Source organism: Ascidia mentula, chromosome 1 (assembly GCF_947561715.1).
Source record: "Ascidia mentula chromosome 1, kaAscMent1.1, whole genome shotgun sequence".
Taxonomy (NCBI): Eukaryota; Metazoa; Chordata; class Ascidiacea; order Phlebobranchia; family Ascidiidae; genus Ascidia; species Ascidia mentula.
This window is the reverse complement of record NC_138566.1, coordinates 24,282,527-24,301,825: the sequence shown is the minus strand read 5'-3', so window position 1 is coordinate 24,301,825 and position 19,299 is coordinate 24,282,527. Positions and strand designations below refer to the sequence as shown.

General features: G+C 39.3%; 4 protein-coding genes across 5 annotated transcripts; 2 read left to right on the top strand and 2 right to left on the bottom strand.

The window, feature by feature from the left end:
- The first annotated feature begins 246 nt into the window (after positions 1 to 246).
- On the top strand, positions 247 to 7,968 carry LOC145895060 (sodium- and chloride-dependent taurine transporter-like). The gene is made up of 13 exons (XM_082983812.1): positions 247 to 460; positions 892 to 1,023; positions 1,595 to 1,883; positions 2,407 to 2,539; positions 2,797 to 2,931; positions 3,514 to 3,617; positions 3,690 to 3,783; positions 3,991 to 4,134; positions 4,402 to 4,539; positions 5,588 to 5,791; positions 6,283 to 6,453; positions 7,212 to 7,302; positions 7,734 to 7,968. Exons 1-13 carry the CDS (start codon positions 328 to 330, stop codon positions 7,757 to 7,759), a joined length of 1,794 nt encoding a protein of 597 aa, XP_082839938.1. The 5' UTR covers positions 247 to 327; the 3' UTR covers positions 7,760 to 7,968.
- Positions 7,969 to 9,394: 1,426 nt separating this feature from the next.
- On the top strand, positions 9,395 to 11,619 carry LOC145912714 (uncharacterized). Of its 2 annotated transcripts, none has more exons than XM_083000285.1 (5): positions 9,395 to 9,521; positions 9,698 to 9,763; positions 9,996 to 10,064; positions 10,522 to 10,639; positions 11,017 to 11,619. In XM_083000285.1, exons 1-5 carry the CDS (start codon positions 9,407 to 9,409, stop codon positions 11,216 to 11,218), a joined length of 570 nt encoding a protein of 189 aa, XP_082856411.1. In that variant the 5' UTR covers positions 9,395 to 9,406; the 3' UTR covers positions 11,219 to 11,619. The 2 variants fall into 2 exon arrangements, with proteins under 2 accessions (XP_082856411.1, XP_082856403.1); XM_083000277.1 differs by having other exon boundaries at positions 9,996 to 10,070; positions 10,519 to 10,639.
- A 525-nt stretch (positions 11,620 to 12,144) lies between these two features.
- Positions 12,145 to 15,143, bottom strand: LOC145890332 (folate receptor gamma-like). Its single transcript, XM_082981327.1, has 5 exons — positions 15,000 to 15,143; positions 14,357 to 14,554; positions 13,480 to 13,615; positions 12,840 to 13,006; positions 12,145 to 12,261 (listed from the first exon to the last, which is right to left on the bottom strand). Exons 1-5 carry the CDS (start codon positions 15,141 to 15,143, stop codon positions 12,145 to 12,147), a joined length of 762 nt encoding a protein of 253 aa, XP_082837453.1.
- Positions 15,144 to 15,447: 304 nt separating this feature from the next.
- On the bottom strand, positions 15,448 to 18,822 carry LOC145890323 (folate receptor gamma-like). The gene is made up of 5 exons (XM_082981322.1): positions 18,673 to 18,822; positions 18,213 to 18,410; positions 16,947 to 17,079; positions 16,361 to 16,527; positions 15,448 to 15,576 (listed from the first exon to the last, which is right to left on the bottom strand). Exons 1-5 carry the CDS (start codon positions 18,820 to 18,822, stop codon positions 15,463 to 15,465), a joined length of 762 nt encoding a protein of 253 aa, XP_082837448.1. The 3' UTR covers positions 15,448 to 15,462.
- Between the last annotated feature and the right edge of the window lie 477 nt (positions 18,823 to 19,299).

Below are 19,299 nucleotides of genomic sequence, written 5' to 3'. Positions count from 1 at the left end.
ACACTGGGTTACGGGAAAGTTATGAAACGTGATAAATATCAGCAGGGTTTCTGTTTTGGTTCAGGATGCGATCATTGTTCCGGTCTTGATGGTTTCTGCTCTTCTGTTTACCTTTGTGGAAATACTGTTGATGAGATTTTGTGGTTGTTGTCAGAGCTCAAGCGCAGTGTGCAGGCAAACATAGCAATAACTTATTATTTGCGATTACGCAGAATAATTATGCACTTGTACTCATTTTTCAGCTTTTCCTACATAACTTTAACCTGTTCAGCAACCTCTGACAAAACCAATCAGGTTGTTTTTAACAGTTAGCAAGGAGAAACAATTATGAGTGAAACAAAGAATGTCGAACGCGGCAAATGGAAAAAGAAGTTCGACTTCGTCTTCAGTGTTGCCGGGGGATCGATCGGTTTGGGAAATGTTTGGAGGTTTCCCTATCTCTGCTACAAGAACGGCGGAGGTACATTACGCAATAGAAGCAGATAATCGATGATATAAAATATTTAAGCAAACTAGTTTTTCCCTTTAAACTTCCTCTTGACTTTGTTGCCCACTTCGTTAAAGGTGCTTTTAGTTTTTCTTATAAAAGAACGTTTTGCTTTGTTCTGCTTATAAAAGAAAAACAAACAAAAAGCTAATGCAATTGTACCAAACCCGATATTTCCGTGGCGTTAAAATTCTCAAAATTGCCAACTGGTAAAGGATAACAAAACCAATTTGATTTATAGAAGAGCAATGCGTGGTAATGGTTTTCAGCCCACAACTGCCAGCATGCTTTGCGCCCTTGCAGCAAGTGATATTTGATAGGCCAATTTACTCATGCGTAATTTCCGTCATGGCAACCGATGTGGGCGAAAATTACAATTAAGCATTCCCGCATATTGGTTACAGGAGCTTTTCTCATTCCCTACGTCATATTCCTTGTTGGAGCAGCGGTTCCCATATTTTTCCTTGAAGCGGCTGTCGGACAGTACACCAGTGCCGGTGTTTCAAAAGCTTGGGGGATGTTTCCGCTCATGAAAGGTTCGTTATATTAACTTTTGAGAGCTTCGTTCCACTTTAAATAACCAGTTACAACATTCCTGCATGATTTCAGAAGGAAGGTAAAAGAATAAAGGGGATGTAGAAACATTTTCCGGTCGACCTGTAGCGCACTATTATATACTTGAATGGATTTTGTTTTTAACCCGTTGATAATTTGATTGTTGATTATGTTGTAATTTAATAAATTCCTCGTTTACTTGTATAGCTCTCCTTCCGTTCCAGTAACAAAGTCTTATCTTCTATGCCCCTTGTATAATAGCCCTAATGCCCTTAAAACTTTGCCATGTGTACACAGTGACGCATGACATGTCCGTTATTGACTTTGCTTATCAATAACACAACAATAAAGATAGGCATTGATGCCAATGTAAACATATATGTCATATATCGTTTCTACATGAATTTTCCGTTGGGAACCAAACTCGGTGCAACCCGCAGGTAAATTGAGGGGGAAAGACATATGACCAAGCAAAATCGAAAACCAAAAGTTCCGTCAGGCATTCTTACACATGAATATGTCGATACTTTGACACCACATTTGATTCTACAGGAATCGGCTTTGCTTGCCTCACAATCAGCCTCAACCTTCACACTTATTACATGACACTTCTATGTTGGTCACTCCGCTACATCGTGGCTTCGTTCAACTCAGTCCTGCCCTGGTCGACTTGCGACAACCCGTGGAACACCCCCAACTGTTTTATTTATTCCTCTCTTGCCGTTTCGTCAGCCATCAACACTTCAACCACTTTTTCAAACCTATCTACGGAGGCTGTTTCCAATACTTCTGCCGGTGTTTTGTCAACGAAGAAAGTTTCGTCGGTGGTAGAGTTTTGGGAGTGGGTATTGGCCACAGTTGATTCGATCGTAGGTTAGGTCACTTTGCGGATTGACATGTTTATAGAAGACGTTTCGACAGACACTTACGTCATCATCCGCTCAGAAACCAACAAGAGCAACCACTTAAAGCTTTAAGTCTGATCCCGCCCTTGTTCCTAATGCGTTCAGCAAAACCAGGCACGACATTTGGTCTAATGTTGGTGGTATAAGTTTCTGTCGACGAAACGTCTTTAATAAACATGTTAACTGCATTTTGTCCTTGCCTTTTTGTTGTCATGATCACAAGTATTACCAAATTCCTATTTCGTCATCAGAAAGTACACGGCTTGATGGTTAAAGTTTAAATAAACAAAACTTTTCGGCGTTTTTTAAATTCGCTATTGTAAATAGTATTCTAACATTCGAGTGTTTAATAATTTGAAGAAATTTACCAGTTAAAATCTTGTTCTGTTACAAGCTAAAAACGTTTTCTGTTGCGTTGCGAACTATCCCAATACACAAAAGATTTGGCTTTTCTTGCAGACGCGGAGTCCTGAATATTTCATCTGGAGTTCACGAAATCGGTTCCATCAAATGGGATCTCCTCGTATGTCTCATAGTCTCTTGGATCATTGTTTACTTTTGCATTTGGAAGGGAATTAATTGGACCAGCAAGGTGAGACTTAATCTGTAGTTCGATTTTTGGTGAATTGTAATTTGTGTGATACAATGTATTTGCTTGTGATATTGGACACAAAGTCCACGTTTAAACGTGAAAACTTGACGCTTTACAAGTCGCGTCCAATCTCAAAACTCCAATATAAAAACCCTGCACATAAAAATTAGGTTAGAAGCCACAGTGCAACAAGTTGCTGCAATATCCAGAAGACCAACTTGCGAACAGATATTTAAAACAAATCTTATTTTATCCAGATCATATATTTTACCGCGTCGTTCCCGCTCCTCATGCTCCTCATATTGTTCGTGAGGGGAATTACACTGGATGGAGCATACGACGGCATCGTTTACTACCTACAACCGAATATTACGAAACTTCAAAACGCCCAGGTTTGTGTCTGGTGTTGAGAAATTCAGGGTTATCTCTGTATTGTTTCAATAATACTGGCAGTCTATCCGGTTACAAGCCTCGCTACTATTGTTACGAGGAATATTTTGCACCCCATCCTGGGTATAACGTTCTAAGTATTCCTGTGTGAGTTTATTTCGCATTTCTACGAACCAAGGAAACGTGATAGTATCGTTTATTCAATGTGCAATTTGACACTAGAATGACGCGTGACGCCTTTTTAACACACGAAACCCTATGTACACAGGGTCTCTATGTACAAGAGGCTTCCGGGAAGTCTTATGTGTACTCGCCGAGGATAAACTGCCTTACATTTTTCATTACATCGCAGGGCCATAAACAAAGCGCCCACATTTTGGTTCATTAAGTCTGTGACGTTTGCATCATGCCTCTTTTCCTGAGAAGTTGCACAGATTTACTATTGCTTTAGCTTAAACTCACCAAACACACACATTTGTTAGTGTAAGCATGTGCGTGCACGACAAAAACTTCAACTATATGAGTGTTTTACGAAGCTATGCCGGCCAATATTATACACATTTATAGCATATACTTATAAACAGGTCTGGGCGGACGCGGCCACCCAAGTTTTTTACTCCTACTCTATATGTAATGGGATAATGGTTGCGATGGGAAGCTACAACGTGTACAACCACAACATATACAGGTAAATATAGCGGCAGTAAAGCATGTTGAAGGCTTCCTTTCGTATATGTCATAACATAATGTATCTTTTCAGGGATACCGTCGTGTTTGCCTTACTTAACAGCGGGACGAGTTTTTTCGCTGGTTTTTCTGTGTTCACTGTACTTGGTTTCATGGCTAAAGAGCAGGTACGTTGTTCAGCATCATAACAAAATATGTGATGGATTGTTTGTGTTACTACCAGAGGAAAGCGCCTGCAACTGTTAACAGCGTCGCACCAATACCGCAATCTGACCAATATTTACATTACATTTTCCGCTACACGCTTCTTCTACAGGCGTTGTATATTGTCATAGCAACGATTTATTTCACCGCAAAACCGATATAACCTACAGAACACGACGATCGACACAGTGGCAGAATCGGGTCCCGGTCTTGTTTTCATCACTTACCCCAGAGCCATCTCACTGATGCCGCTTCCCCAACTGTGGGGAGTTCTCTTCTTTGTCATGATCTTTCTTCTGGGGTTGGACAGCGAGGTCGGTTTGTATTCTGTATTTTCGGACAAAAAAGGAAATTATTCTTAAAATACTTTTTTTAGAAAGGTATATGACGACAAAAGACATAATATTGGTCGCCTAATAGAGTTCTGTGTGTATATATATAGGCTTGCTATTGACGCGTGTGTCGTGTGGCTTCTGTGTTCCAAGGTATCCATTGATATTCGATTCAAAAAAGCGAGAAATGCCAACTGGTGGTGATCGGTCAGGACCAACATCACGATGAAAACGATTCCTTTGTTTTAGTTCATAGGACAGGAGAGCATCATCACAGCAATCGTGGACATGCGACCCAAGCTGTTTTCCCGCCCTTGGCGCAAGGAGATATTCATTGCCGTCCTGTGCACTGTCCAGTTCCTAGTTGGACTCCTTATGATTACCCGGGTGAGCATTTTAAGTGTATATGTGGAAGCAATAGAACCTGTAATGACCAATGAGCTGTGGACAGTGCCATTGTTTCGACCGATCAGGCATCATCAGTGCAGCTTGGTGATGGTTGTTGGTCTTTCAATAGCGAGCCGAAGACAATTTCACAGCATTGTGGCGACCATGCCGAATGTCACAAGCCACCAATCTGCTCTAAAGAGACCCGATCGTTACAAACAGAGAGAGTGTTTACAGCCCGAACACGGTTTTGTGTTTATCGGTATTATGTACAATAGCTTTAGTGGCTTGTTTACCTTTTACTGACTCTTAATTGCTGTTTACGCATTGCAATATGCGGAGAAAATGGGAAATATATAACGTCCGTAATGGCAAAGTTATACTAAACGTGGCCAACATCACGTTTGAGACACTTATATAACGTCGCTATTATCTGTGGTAACGATGGAATTCGCTAGCAGTCTTTGAACCACTGAAGGGCATGTCAGTTGCCGGTGATATGCGTATTGCCCTTGGCGTTTAATCACTTCAAACTTTCATAAGGACGTCTGGTCGCAAGCTGGGGAAGTTGGCAACGTCATCTCCCATGCTCAGCAACGGATTGTGTGATTTATACCAGCTTGTTGATCGCACACACATAATTTATAGAATATTAAATTCAAAGTCCGTTTCAAACACCATTCAACAACGGTGTTTTCCTTTCTAAGTCAACGGATTTTGAAGCAATGAATCAAACCGTTTGATTTAATAGTAAAATCGGTTGAATTTAAATGCCATGGTTATATTAACGAAAACGACTTTAGAAACATCTGCATATATAGGGAGGGGCAAACATGGTTACCGCCAAATAGTTTCTTTGTTTCGAATTTGTGATTAACATGTCATCAAAATAATTTGCCCTAGAGTTTGCCCAGTCGCCTTTCGCTTTATGAGGCGACAAAAACTTTTACTCGAATTTATTTATCCAAAGCAAAACTTCTCGGTACCGTGGAATTCCAATTCAGTACACATCTATTTTCGCTAACTTCAGACATGTTATGACATGCAGGGTGGAGTGTTCATCTTCAACATGTACGACAATTATGCCGCGGCCGGCTGGTGCCTTTTCTTCATCGGTATTTGCGAGTGCGTCACTGTGAGTTGGCTTTACTCACCCGGCAAGTTTTGGGACCACGTGTGCGACATGCTCGGATTCCGTCCGATTCCATGGTTCAAGTTCGCTTGGGCCTGCGTGGCTCCTCTCATGGTCACGGTAAGACGGTGGTGGGTTGTTAGTGGGGCTGGGTTGTGCACAACGTCATAAACTGTGCCACGTTTTGCACCGAATCAAATATAACCATTTTAATTCGGTGAGCTGCAGACATATGGCCACTGTTTTGACCTATTAGGTCTTATCACTGCAGCTTGGTGTGACTCGTGTAGACGAACTTGCCGACCATGCGCCCAGGCAAAGACTATGCTTATGTGATAATTTTGTTTTGCGCAAAGGAATTAAAAACGTAAATGAACCAAACATGTAATAATAAAAATGGCATGGACACCGGAAAATCTTTAAGGTTCTTTTTTTTAAATTTATTTCAAAATCGTTTGCAACATCGTTACTCATATTTTACTTCTGTGGATCCAGGAATCTTAATCGGCAGCGCGTACCAGCATTTTATTTTTCTTCATCTTACAGGATCTGTTTGTTATGTTTCCATACAACAACGTCAAAAATCATCTTTTATTCATGCTGCGTTTCAGGGAATCTTTCTCTACAGTTTGGTGAAATACGAACCTCTCACCTACAACCGCACTTATACGTATCCACTGTGGGCTCAAATGTTATGTTGGCTCCTTGCATTGTGCGCCATCCAGTGGATACCCACTTACGCCATCTACCGGATGTGGATTGCAAAGGGAAGCATGAAACAAGTATGTTTGGCATCCCTAACAGCGGTGATATTTAAAATAGATTGAAACAAATCGGCTTCGCCTTCATTGAGAATTTGCCGCAAAGGCTTCTTGCACAATTTTTAAAGCACCTTACTGAGTAACAGGTTATACATTTTTACAAATTACTCAGATATTCTTATGGAATGTGCCGTTAATGGCACATCAGAAACATTTTGGCACGGAATTGTTTCGTGTAAATATTGTGGACGTTAACTCTAAAGGCGAGTTTACACAAACACCGACTGTTTGTTTCATTGCTCGCGCTTGTTGACTTGTGCTGAGATAGGTTGTGCTCGCCCTTTTGCTCGAATAGTAAATATTCCAGCACAGTCGGTATTACTTCGGTACACACTGCTGTGGTAATGTATCTGATAGGGACTATTTCATTGGGGAGCCACCACAATCGTAAATTACAAATTGTCTATTAACGAAATCAAATGTAGATGTCAAGCAAAGTGTATGAACTGTGTGTGATTTACCAGGCATTTCACGGTACTGGTACCAGTACATACTTGTTTCTATTTGCTGATAATTACTCATTGTATATACGGAACAAAAAGTTAAATTTTGTTTGATTTAATATGGACTAAAAAGCCTACGTGTTTCTTAACATCCCAGTAGTGCAAACACCGCGAGTGCCCCACTGTCCTCGCGTGTATACCGGTCCTAAGGGCGTCAGGGACCATATATTATACTTCAATATCGCGTAGTAACAATTAATCCTGTCTTGTGCGCAGAGGTGGGCGGAGGTCAGGAAACTTCCGCATTGGTTGAAAGGCCAGTGTAGTCGGGTTGAATTGGAAGACGGCACAATGTTGCCCTTAACTGGTAAGTTGTTGTTTTTAGCAATACTGACGATGCCGCATTGTAGGCGAAATATTTATATCAAATACAACGTAACGACAAGCGGCTTAAGTTTTCTCTTATATAACCTGTTCAAAAATCAGATACCACATATTTGTTGCCCATAATAATGTTGGGAGATCCTATACATTTTTTTAAGAGTTTTAACTGGTGAGTTGTGGGAATTACACGCTCATTTTTACATTCTCCTTGATTGTGGAATGGTTGAGCACAATTTTAAAACCCGGAAAATTTTAAACCCGAATATTTATTCTTATTTCAAAACTAATTACGAAAAATGTACCATAAGGCTCCAAAGGTTCTTGTTGGTTCATTGAAACGTTATGTTATTTTATTTTTTGCCGCCGTTCTAAAATGTCGCATGTTTGTAAACTTTGTACTTTCGCGTTTTTCAGAAAAAACGAAAGATGAAGATTGCTGACCGGCAGTTGGCAGTAGAGAGATGTTTAGTGTCATAGTTTGCATCGTGTACTTTTGTTTGGTAGAAAATTTGTCAAACAACTTCCAGAACTGTATCTATTGATTCTATTCTTTCCTTAGATTTAATCTGCAAATTTCCATGACATTTTTAACTTTTGAAAAAACTTGGAAAGCATTTTGTCTTGAAAATTAATAAAACTAGATGTTTATAAGGCCTGAAGAAGTTCCGCGTCATGCTGTGCTCAGTTATAATAGGTCAGACCAGAAAACAAGACAACGTGTTGGACACTGTAGTGTATCTTGAATGCAAGTGGATAATCTACTTCACAACTGTAACTGGTACTTAACATAATTGCTCGGAATGTGTTCACTGTTATTGGTTGTGTTTGAAGTACATTCCTCATCCAGAACAACGTTAAAACGTACAAACGGTTACACATACGTAAATACATAGCATAAAGGGAGCGCTTAATTACAGATTGTTTGTTACTCTACGACAGCCAGGGGTTACATTGCGATATAATTTGCCACAATGCGTTCAAAAAGTTGCCGATCTTTGCTCTTAAATCAACATTTTAGACATAGCCAAAACGCAGGCGAACCAACGATCACACGTTCGGTATACAACAGCATTTTCATATCATTATGTTAGTAAATGTGAAAGGTTTCCTCTACGTACTTACATTTTCACTCCAATTGTGTTTCGTTGACTCAGCCGTTTAGAATACATGGTCATTCTAGGTGGTGGCCCAAATAATCATTTTCGGTCGATTTCAAAGAGTTTTCCAGCATAGAATCAATTGTGAGTAGGTCCGTTAAGTAAATAGCGTGTAACTGTACATGATAGGTCAAGAACTAGACACTATTGTATCCAAGTTTCACAAACCCGCACAAGTAATAAAAGTAACGACGTTACGTTGATTGTCTTCGCTTTTAGTTACACAATTAGTTGCGTTAGCGTTTGGGGTTTTGTGTTGGGGTCAAAATTTATTCGTGCTATGAGTCAGGTTTCGATTTCGAATTATTTGTGTACAGAGCAGTCCAACGCAAGGATGCGAATAACAAGCGTCAACATCAGACCACATTTAAGCCACAGACAGGTTATAGTTCCAAGTAGGAATCGAAAATACTTTTAAAATAGGCAAATTTATATCCACTTGGAAAGAAATGCTTCTCATAGCAGCCAGCTTGAACAGCTACATATTCCTGAAGGGCTACAGGAGCTCAGCGGTTGAACGTGGTGTATTGTGGTTTAAGATACACTCGTACGAGAGCGCTCAACATGCCAGCCAATCTTTACATATACGTTGGTAATCTCTACCACACTGCTTGGGAAATTAGCTATCGTATCGAGATTATAATGTTCACTGGCATATAGCCAATGTAGGACAGTTATAGTTGTTATATCATCGAATAAGTAGATGCAATAACAGGTGATTTGGTCCAACTGGTTGAGAACCGCAGGCACTGATTTTTCCACTTTGCGGTACTTTACAGTCTACCTGGATCCGTTAGATACCACTAGTAGCTGTAAACAACCAAACAAAACTTCTTGTAAACCAGTAGTATTGATGTTTCGCGTGTCATCCATTTGCTTTGAAATAATGTTCTTGTTTTTCTCATATAAAAAGTTTCTACAGAAATAATCATGTATGCTTGGAAGTGTTTGTTTCTATTAATTGCACTGAAACTTGCGGCTGGTGAGGACTGGCACCAATCTGATGATGAAGATTTATCGGCGGATACACAAAGTTCAGGGTCAGGTATGATTACGTTTAACGCGAAAAACTCTATTTTGTGATTTTCAATTTCCGAAGTCGTACGCGCACGGTTGTTTAGTTTGTCTATTCTGTTCGTTGCGCGTGGAGGGTCAGGGTTTTGCCTGCATCGAAACGAGTTCCATTTTTTTGCCTTAATGTTTTACATTTTTACTCATCAGGACATACTGCTGTCAACGCTGTTGAGAATACAACCAACCAGAGCAACAACACTTTTAAAAAACTGGGTACGAATTAAATTAGTTGCTAACAGGGGGTTTCACCGTTAGAAATACTTTTATATAACTGCAACAGCTGAAAGTGGACGCATATTGTTATGGAAATAAAATTCTTTTAAAGCTTGCAAGTCAGCTTGCGACTTCCCAAAACATTTGGGATTAGGGAACCTGCGGCCCCAATTAAAAAATATTTTGTCGGGCATCATAACGTATTTTTTTTCGGTGTTGTTGTCGTTGGCAGATTCAGTGAACACACTCCATACTCCAAGAATAACCAAAGAAAGTCACGTGGCGTCGACTTCACAAACAAGTGCAGGTCTGCTTTAAGTGGTTTCGTCACATTAAGATTGATGTTTGTAGGAACAACTTGGTATCCCATTAATCTTGAAAACCCCTTTAGTGAGAGATATAGGGCATGCAATGACATACTGCTGCGGTCAATATTTTGATATAACAGTCCGACTGGACTAAAGCTACTTTTTACTGACAAATATACGATGACATTTGTAACCCAATGAATAATGTGCTAGGCAGGGTAGCAAAGCAAACGCTTCTATAGTCACTCGATCTACATAGTTTCGCTTGCATTATATTGTACAATTCCCTGAAACTTGATTCGCGTGCGGTGGCGTCGGTGACGTCACGTTCTGACGTCACGTTGCTGCCACGTTTAGTTTTTGGTGGGAAATAACGTGTACTTAACGCACTTTACTCAACCAAAAAATATTGAACGGATTTGAAAAGCGTATTTGTTATGCTTGTAGGAGTGGGATATTTTTTGATCTACGGATACCCATTGTGGATTATCATTGTTGCTTGCTTGCTGCTGGTGACAAACATCATCTGTCTTGTGGTCATCGGAAAACCTTGCCTGGATAAAAGACGGTGTTATTGTTGCTTCAATAAAGAGTTTTCCATTTCGTTTTAAATAGTGCCGAAAGTAGCATTGGCCAAAACTGAGATTTTCAACTTTTTTCCCACTTTCAGTTTAAACGGATATCTTATTTGTAAATAGTATTAAATTATGAAACTTGTAATTTAATTATTGCATTCTTACCGCATTGCGTGACCAAATGCCAATAAGTGTACGACACATAGTGATAACAGAATATATCATTTCTCTTGCAACTATGCTTTTTGTATATTTAGGTGCAGACTAATTACCCACTTACAACCTTATAACTTCCCACCAGTTACGAACCACTGGAATAAAAAAAAAGGTTTTTCTAAAATTAAAACTAACCGACGCCTTGTTTTTTTAGATCCAGAAAGGCGAAGTTGAAAGGTCAAGTTCCACCGGTAAAGGCAAAGTTGGAAGGTCAAGTTCCACCGGTAAAGGCAAAGTTGGAAGGTCAAGTTCCATCGGTAAAGGCAAAGTTGGAAGGTCAAGTTACACCGGTAGAAAAATTATATGAAATCCCTTTATCTGTTGTTGATGCTCACATTTACCACAACATCCGTTAGGGTTGAGCGGTCAAGAAATCGACTTTCTTAATAGTTTTTTCCATGTAAAATACCAATTTGATTATATTTGGGTCAAGTGGACCGTGTATTTTTCTACTATTTGTATCCTGTGTGTCATTTTTTGTCGGTTATTTGGTAAACGTGCTTAATAGACATGTAATAGTCTGTTACATGTGGTTCTGCAAGCCAAGTACTGCGATACGTGTTGGGCATATATAGACACATTCAGTTTTGTTACCATGTACCATAAGGTCCTGTAAGCAATTGGACGAAACACTAAAGTATTTTGTTAAGATTAATACCGCCACGGCACACTGATTCCTGTATCAAAGTGTCACAAATCTACACAGCAATGTAAACTGTCGGCGTCACATTGGTCCGACACTTTCCGCTACGTTCGATACTGCAAGTCTCCATTGTGTATCCAACAATGCCCATTGTGTTGAGAAATGAGTCCTTCTTTGGCTTTGAAGGTCAAAACTCTTTCCCGCGGTATTTTGAGTGCCAGCTTTTGCATTTATAAATCTTTTTTCATTTTTTTTTATTCTTTAAATTTGTGTCTTTGTTGTTCATCCTGTTGACCAATAACTTCACCTTGTATATAAACAAACATTTGTACATCAATACGTTGAATCTTGTTGCGACAAAATGTCACCCGAGTTTAGACTTTGTGTCCCCATTATGTGGATCGGTGAGATACATGGTTGTTTAGCATTCACCCAATTTTGTCTGTAGGCCTGATATAATATGGCATCAAACCGCACTTGGCAAGTCACGGTTCATTAGAAACTAATGTATGGATTGAAACTAAAGTTTGAAGTGGACGTTTTAGATTTTAACTTGACAGGAAAATTAATTGAACAACTACATATTTACTTTCATGTAAATTATCTCCACATAATCCCATGATCATTATTTGTATTGAATCAAAGATAAACAAACAAATTAACAGCGAAAATGAGTGAGCAGATATAAAGCAAATTGCTGCTAATCCTGGTCGAACCGCAACGCAATCCTTTCTCGTCAGCATAGTACTGCGACACCTGCACAAAAGCAAAGTCTGACTTGTGTTTGCTTTATTATTTTTCAAATTCTTTTATCCGGATTCCCTGCTGGTCCGGATTAATGAGCTATGGTGAAGGAAAATATTAAAAAATTGGGACACAGAGTTTTCGCAAAACCTGTTTTCCGTGTAAATGTGTGTAATATAGAAATGTGCGAAGATAGCAGTGTTAGCAGTTTTTTTCAGATCTCGCTCCGACTTGTCGGAAAAAGTGGCTGATCCAGCTTGCCTACGAAGCCTGTGAACTTAATGATGAGAATACGAGAGCCGAGATGGACAAATATAAGGGGCCTGCGCAGTGGGGCGATCCTGTCTTGCCATACGAAAGCATGGTATTACTTCTGCGTTGTTAGAAGTTAGGTGTGGACACAGCAACCTCCGATTATGGTTAGTTACGTGTTTGAATTGAAATAATACACTAAAGCGTTAATATTCTCACAGATTTCTAAGTTACATAGGCTTATATGTGGATTGAGGTAGGCGAAAATTCTGTGTCCCAGTATGTTAGTATTTTCCTTGTATATACATGGTAAACGTTCTTGATGCAAGAGTAATCACCTTGTCGTTGGGATTTTCGTCTGTACCAAACCACAGAACCATCCCCGGTTTGTCATCTTGCACCACTTTGAAGTCATCTGGGTAAATCTTTTCGCACATCGACGTCGAGTTGGGAAAGAAGTTTGAAAACTTTTGGCAACTGCTATCTGCCGGACATTTGTTGGTTCCTGAGGGAGAAAGCGTCAATTTTGAGACCTTGTCTAATTTACATATTGAGTGCCGCATGTCACAGTTGCTTGCATTTAACGCGGAATGTATTATTTTTTGACGAACAACGCAGATCCGAAGATCTCAGTTATATTGCATATCGAGTATAAAGTAAATTCAGTCCTGATCAAACGCATTTTATTCTTAAAAACCCGGAACGAGATGTGAAAATAACATTCTTGACATACCATAAAACCGCGTTTTGATTTATATAGATTTGTGTTTTTCATGCTTGCCACTATTTCTTTTTGATTAAGCGATACAAATGATGCCAACAAACATAGGTGATTTATAAACATATATATCAAGTAAAGACCTTTTTTATCGTATAACGAACGACTTGGAATTAATTTCAATAGTCATTATATCTGGTACTAAGTCTTAGTTAGCCAAGCTATATCAGAAGATTTTGTTAATACAAGCTCTCATTTACCACTTGTCCAATCCCACCCGTACGACCAGTTGTCTTTGCATGTGTAGTCGTCCTTGCAATCCTGATACCATGCCTCGCACACCGTTGCATCCAATGGAACCTGGCGGAATCGTTCACTCCTGTAGGCATTCGGTTCCTGCAAAAATCATTTTTCTTTTTTCATTAAACCTAACCTTAAACTTGTGGGCCAGGAACATTTGAAAAGAAGTCTAACGCCTCGATGACCTTATGAAATTTTAAACTCAGATTTAACTAAAAAAAGGACAATTTATTAGTTAAAATTATTCATTTATTTTGAATATTGTTGTTGAGCATAACAAAATCAGTTTCTAGATACAAATTAATCTAAACTTGATCCAAACATTAACGTTTCAGCAAGGGAAGAAAGCCAAGATTGGATATTTTAAGCCAGATTATATCATGTTTAAGAAGAGAAGCAGCATTAATTATTATTAGTACAAAAAATTTCATGTTTTTTAGAATCGTACTCCTTTCTCTTGAGTGTCTGCATTTAAGTAGGTAAGCATGCTGGCATAACTAAATATATTTGTTCCATAATTAAGCATCAGTTATTAATAGTAAAATAGTAAAACTCGGGCGTCTGTATTGAGTCAGCAAGGACTTCAGTCTGAGTGCAAAGCTAAGTGGCCAAGTTAATCACAAGCAAACATCGAAATTATGTAAATCGTATCATAACCTATAGCCTGACACAAGTACTTAGGGGCTACTGAGCGACTGTTTAAAAGGCAACACGGACTTTAATCTTAGCAGTGTGTAAAGTGAAGTGGTGACGTTTATCACAAGCAAACACTGCGTGTCGTATTACATGCAATTGCCAGAAAGAAAACCCATCACTTATTCCCTGTTGTGTACTTACGGTTACAATCCACGGACCAACATTAGGCGAACACTCGTAGAAACAATTGTTCTCTTGAAACCTCTCCCTGCATTTGGCCGACATTGGATTGCCTGGACAGTGGCTGTATGTGAAAGCGTACAGGTTGTCGGGTCCACCTTGGTGAGCCGAGTATGCTGTGTCGTTTGTGCAGCATGACCGCGATTTCCACGGTGAACACTAGAAATAGAACACTTTGATAAAGCATTGGAATCACTAAACAGTTTTACGGGCAACGAAAACCACTAGAATGCTGTTTATGTAACACTGACGATGCCTATAATTGTGTAGGCGAAATATATATATATCAGAAAAACACACCAAAGCGATAAATGACTTGGGAATTTTCCAGTATAACTTATCCAGAGTACTATAACAAATATTTCTCAATGGTCTGTGTTTCTGTATTTCTTCATTTTTGTCAAAGAGTTTAACTGTAGCGGGACCCTGCCTGTCGTGCACTCAAACCAGATATTGATACAAATCAGGCAAAAATATTTTTGGAAAATTTATTTTGTATCTACATGTTTCACAGAATATCATCGTCAGTTATTATTGATAATTCTATTCTCTTAGTGATTGGGATAATCAATATTTTCTTCAAAACCTTTATTAGGTGTTTTACCTTGCTGTACAATTCCGATTCAGGACCTGGTTCACTCTTGTGAAACTGACCGTCAAGACATACGTTGCAATAATCGTCCTTTGCCGATACCACAACGAACAAAACCATCGACAGGAAGACCCATAATTTTGAAACTACTTTCATCCCTGCCTTTGCTCAAACCAACTGACCGCCCTTGTGATATGTGGGTATTGTCGGCCACGAGTCATGTAGGTGTCACGCCTCGTTACAGAGCCGGTATGGAGATACAGTGTTTGCGAATGCAATAGCTTACGCAATTCCGCATTTATTTAGCGATGTACAGTGCCTTGCATGTGCAGTTAATCGTAAATGAGTTACAGCGCGGCTGCGGCTTACTTGTATGTGTATTGTCCTCGGCGGCAAACATCCAACCTGGTAGGCTACAAAGTCGAACAATTAAAGCTCACAAACAACTTGCACAAGTTTTCTCGGTGTATATTTTCTACAGTTGAAGAAACAAAAGTACAGAGAAAGTCCACAACATCAACCAATCGTTACATCTTGATCTGTTAACGTCACAGCGAAGTCCGTTCTCTTCGGCGTAGTCTTTAGCCACCTAGCGGCAAGATAATTAAAGGTTTACAAAAGCAAAAACAAAATTTGAAAATAGTAAATACAGAGAATAAATTAGGTTGCCACAAACATACAAAATGTGAACCACTTTTTTGTGATTTTTTTATGCCACTCAGTATTTGAGAACATCCGAGCGCCCACTGCTATGTAAACAGAGTTTCATTGTACAAGAGAGTGTTTCAAAGTTAAATTGCACAAGTTCCAAATATCTGTTTCCCTTACTATATATACCGGGCGAATGTGTCGTTACAAGCATGACCGTATTAGAACCACCTAAGGTTTCCGCATGAAGTGAAATGACTAGTCTTAAGCGTAGACGCACAAATCAAATCAGTTTTATTTTACACGCGAAATTACTATGCACGTGGATAATAAACGTGCAACATATAATGGCGTGGACACCGATAAATCCACAAGGTTTATCGAGTCAGGCAGCCATGTGAAGTCGACTTTCTCGCGGAGAATCACCGTCTTCCGTATAGGATAGCGGCAAGTCGCACTTGGGGTTGATGGATTGCGACAACCCGCAATCCCAAATTACACATTCCCAATTGTACAGCTGTATTGAAACTGATGATGTCCTTGCAGGGCGAAATATATTTTCCTGATTTTAAACATCTTAAGAGCTTTCCGCCAGATTGATTTTTTTCAGTTTATACTCAGCAACTTTAAATATGGTAATCGATCGACAGTCTTTACTACTGATCTAGTAAAGTTTAAACAACTTATTTTGCATCTGTATATAGTAATGTATTAGAATTCCTCACCTGGTCATTAGGGTTAGAGGGAGAGTCGAACCAGAAAACCATTCCGGGTTCGCTCGCTGTCACCACCACGTAATCTTCGGGGTAAACGTTTTCACACATGGAGGTGGCGTTCGGGAAGAATTCGGAAAACTTTCTACAAGTCGATCCGACTTTACAAGTGTTGGTTCCTGAACCGTGGAAAATTGATTATCGATAAACCAAGGTTTTGGCCGAAACTGGGTACGAGATTCACATATATACGCGATTATATTAGACGGCTTTCATGTTAGAAAAATACTTTTCGCTACAAATGTTCATCAACAGTGTCTACGACTGCAATGTTTTACAAGAACACGAAATAAGGAAATGCCAAATGGCTATAAGTATATAAACAAAGACGTAAATACCCAAGTTGAAAAGCTTCCTGTCACAATGAAATAATTTATAAAAAAAATTTACAACGATATAACACTGTTTTGTAACTAAAAGTATGTTTGTATAAACTCGTATTTAAGTTAAAAATAATAATAGCAATAAAACATTCTTTTTCGCTATTGCATTAGTTGCTTTGTGGAGTTTCTTAGGCAGAGAACCACAGTTATCTCACCTGTCGTCCAGTTCCATCCCGACGCCCAGTTATCCGTGCACGTGTAGTCGTCTTTGCAGTCGTTGTACCACGCGTCGCATACCTGAGGTTTTATGGGCATGAAGCTTGCTTTCGTGTTTACGCCAGAGCTTCCCTGTCCACAAAGTATTTGGATAAAAAGGTTTCACTTCACGCAATTCAAACTGTTCGTCGCAACCCCCTTGCGTCGTTTTCACGTTTCCAAGGGCCTCGCGTAACATTTAAAAAAAAAATTATTCGACGTTTCAGTACCTGATGAAGTCTCACCGCATGGCAGACGAAACGTCGAATGAATACAGCACGCATATTTTATACCAGAAGAGCAGTACATTTAAACTGTAATATGCCTGCTGGCAGCAACAGGAATTTCAAACAATTTTTTGTGAAAAATGTAGGCAATTAAAGTTATTTTTGCCTTGTGTGACTAAAAATTATGAATATAGCAACAAATTGAGCTAACAGCATGTAGAATTTGTGCGACGTAAGTTCCGTGAATATATCCAAGTGCTCGCACGCGAAATAGTTTGGGAACCACGAAGTTAGAAAAATAGCTTTTTTGCGCAATGTAAACTCTATTTCGCAACAAAAAGTTTCAACCGAAGCAAGCAAAGTCATTCCCATGCGCAGATCTTCCCTATTTTTGGGAAAACGAATTTAATCCAAACTTTCAATCAAATAACGTTTAACTCTTGCGCCAACGTCAATTTAATTCACATCAAAGATGCGCAATTGATGATGCATTTTTAATTGAACTATAATAGGTTCAATTAAAGCCAATACTTTTTAAATAAAAAGCCTTTGTGCAAGAAAAAGCACCAAAATAATGTGTTTTTAAAGTGCTTTTGGTTCGTCGTGAAGACGATATGTTTGTACAATATTTTGGATTTGGATATAAACTGCTTTTGCTGTTGGCGACAATTGCAAAATACTTGAAAACGTGGAGTGCGACCTTGATTGCAGGGTGTTATTTCGCTATCGATTACAAACATATAATTTAACATGTTGTAATCAACCCCATCACGAAGACATGCAACGGTTATCATAAAGTTTCATATACTTGTACAAGAAGACAGTTGATATTCCAGGCACCATGTTACTTGTTTAACTAAGTGAAGCGTGGAACGCATCAGGATTCTCAACTTTAGCACAAAAAAGCAACAGAGCGTTTAAACATTATACGTCACACGGCCGACGACATTATAAGAGGAAAAATATTATTCGTTTCCTCATAAGATTTTGCCAACTCACGTTTCCGATCCAAGGCCCCATGTTGGGTGAGCAGTGGAAAAAACAATCGTTTTCCAGAAATCGTTCTCTACATTTTGCAGACATATTGTGCCCTGGACATACGTCGTGATTGACGTTGTACAAAGCACCGAAACCATCCAGATGAAGCTTATAGACCGTCTCGTTGGTGCAACACGATCTGTCTTCATACACTGCACACTGTGAATGAAATACCGTTATAACCTTTAACCCCATCAAAGAACTTGCTGCTGAAGCTACCAAGAATAATATTTAGTCAATTTATAAAAATCCTATGGCAAAAAAGTTTTATTTGATCGACTCAAATAAAAAGGGAAGAATAAACGTCATTGTTAGCAAAACATTTAACGAATAGTTTCTGCGGCTGATGCATTTCTATATCATTATTCGCTTAACTGCGAAGGAAAAGGCACACCAAAAATTGTATAATTTGCGACCTTACCCTGCCATATAAACCCCCCTGCTCGCGTTCCGGCTTGCTCTTGTAAACGCTGTTATTAATGCAGAGGTCACAGGAATCCTGTACCTGACACCGAACCAACGACAACAAGCATAGAAAAGTCAGAAACTGAAGCACAGCCTTAGTATCCATTGTGACAATGGCGGTTAGGATATGTGCGAACGTCGTATCAGAAAAGGCAGCGTGTTCCCTTGACTGTTTGCACTGGGGACAATTGGTGGAGTGTTTGCTCGCAGAGAAACAGAAAAATTTACTTAGCTTCATATGCGCCATTGTTAATGTTTATTCGGCACGTATTGTATGGTCTGATGGATTTTCCATATACCAAGACATATACGTGAGTGGTGAGTTATTCGCTTTTTTGACAACCAAACTTCGCACGCAATGGATTTCTTCATGACAAAATTTTCCAATCCAATATTCATTGTTTTGCAATCGGAATTTGGATGCAATTTGTGTTGCCAATTTTTGACCGGGTAATACAACATGACCCATTTACAATACGTCGAAAAAGAAACAACATATCCTGTGGGTTTCATCCACCTTGGCTACACAACCTATACTACGCCACTATTTATGTCGTATAAACTGTGTTTTGATGCGACACAA

Coding starts and splice junctions, on each gene's coding strand:
- LOC145890332 (XM_082981327.1), bottom strand. CDS start 15,143: ATGAAAGTAGTTTCAAAATTATGGGTCTTCCTGTCGATGGTTTTGTTC. Junction 13,007..13,479: donor CGGGTGGGATTGGACAAGTG/GTAAATGAGAGC, acceptor TTTCTCCCTCAG/GAACCAACAAATGTCCGGCA. Junction 12,262..12,839: donor ACGAAAATCCCAACGACAAG/GTGATTACTCTT, acceptor GCTTTTGTGCAG/GTGTCGCAGTACTATGCTGA.
- LOC145912714 (XM_083000277.1), top strand. CDS start 9,407: ATGTATGCTTGGAAGTGTTTGTTTCTATTAATTGCACTGAAACTTGCG. Junction 10,071..10,518: donor GACTTCACAAACAAGTGCAG/GTCTGCTTTAAG, acceptor TTATGCTTGTAG/GAGTGGGATATTTTTTGATC. Junction 10,640..11,016: donor CCTTGCCTGGATAAAAGACG/GTGTTATTGTTG, acceptor TTGTTTTTTTAG/ATCCAGAAAGGCGAAGTTGA.
- LOC145895060 (XM_082983812.1), top strand. CDS start 328: ATGAGTGAAACAAAGAATGTCGAACGCGGCAAATGGAAAAAGAAGTTC. Junction 461..891: donor CTGCTACAAGAACGGCGGAG/GTACATTACGCA, acceptor TATTGGTTACAG/GAGCTTTTCTCATTCCCTAC. Junction 1,884..2,406: donor TCGGTGGTAGAGTTTTGGGA/GTGGGTATTGGC, acceptor CTTTTCTTGCAG/ACGCGGAGTCCTGAATATTT.
- LOC145890323 (XM_082981322.1), bottom strand. CDS start 18,822: ATGGATACTAAGGCTGTGCTTCAGTTTCTGACTTTTCTATGCTTGTTG. Junction 18,411..18,672: donor AGGGGGGTTTATATGGCAGG/GTAAGGTCGCAA, acceptor TTTCATTCACAG/TGTGCAGTGTATGAAGACAG. Junction 16,528..16,946: donor GGGATGGAACTGGACGACAG/GTGAGATAACTG, acceptor TCCACGGTTCAG/GAACCAACACTTGTAAAGTC.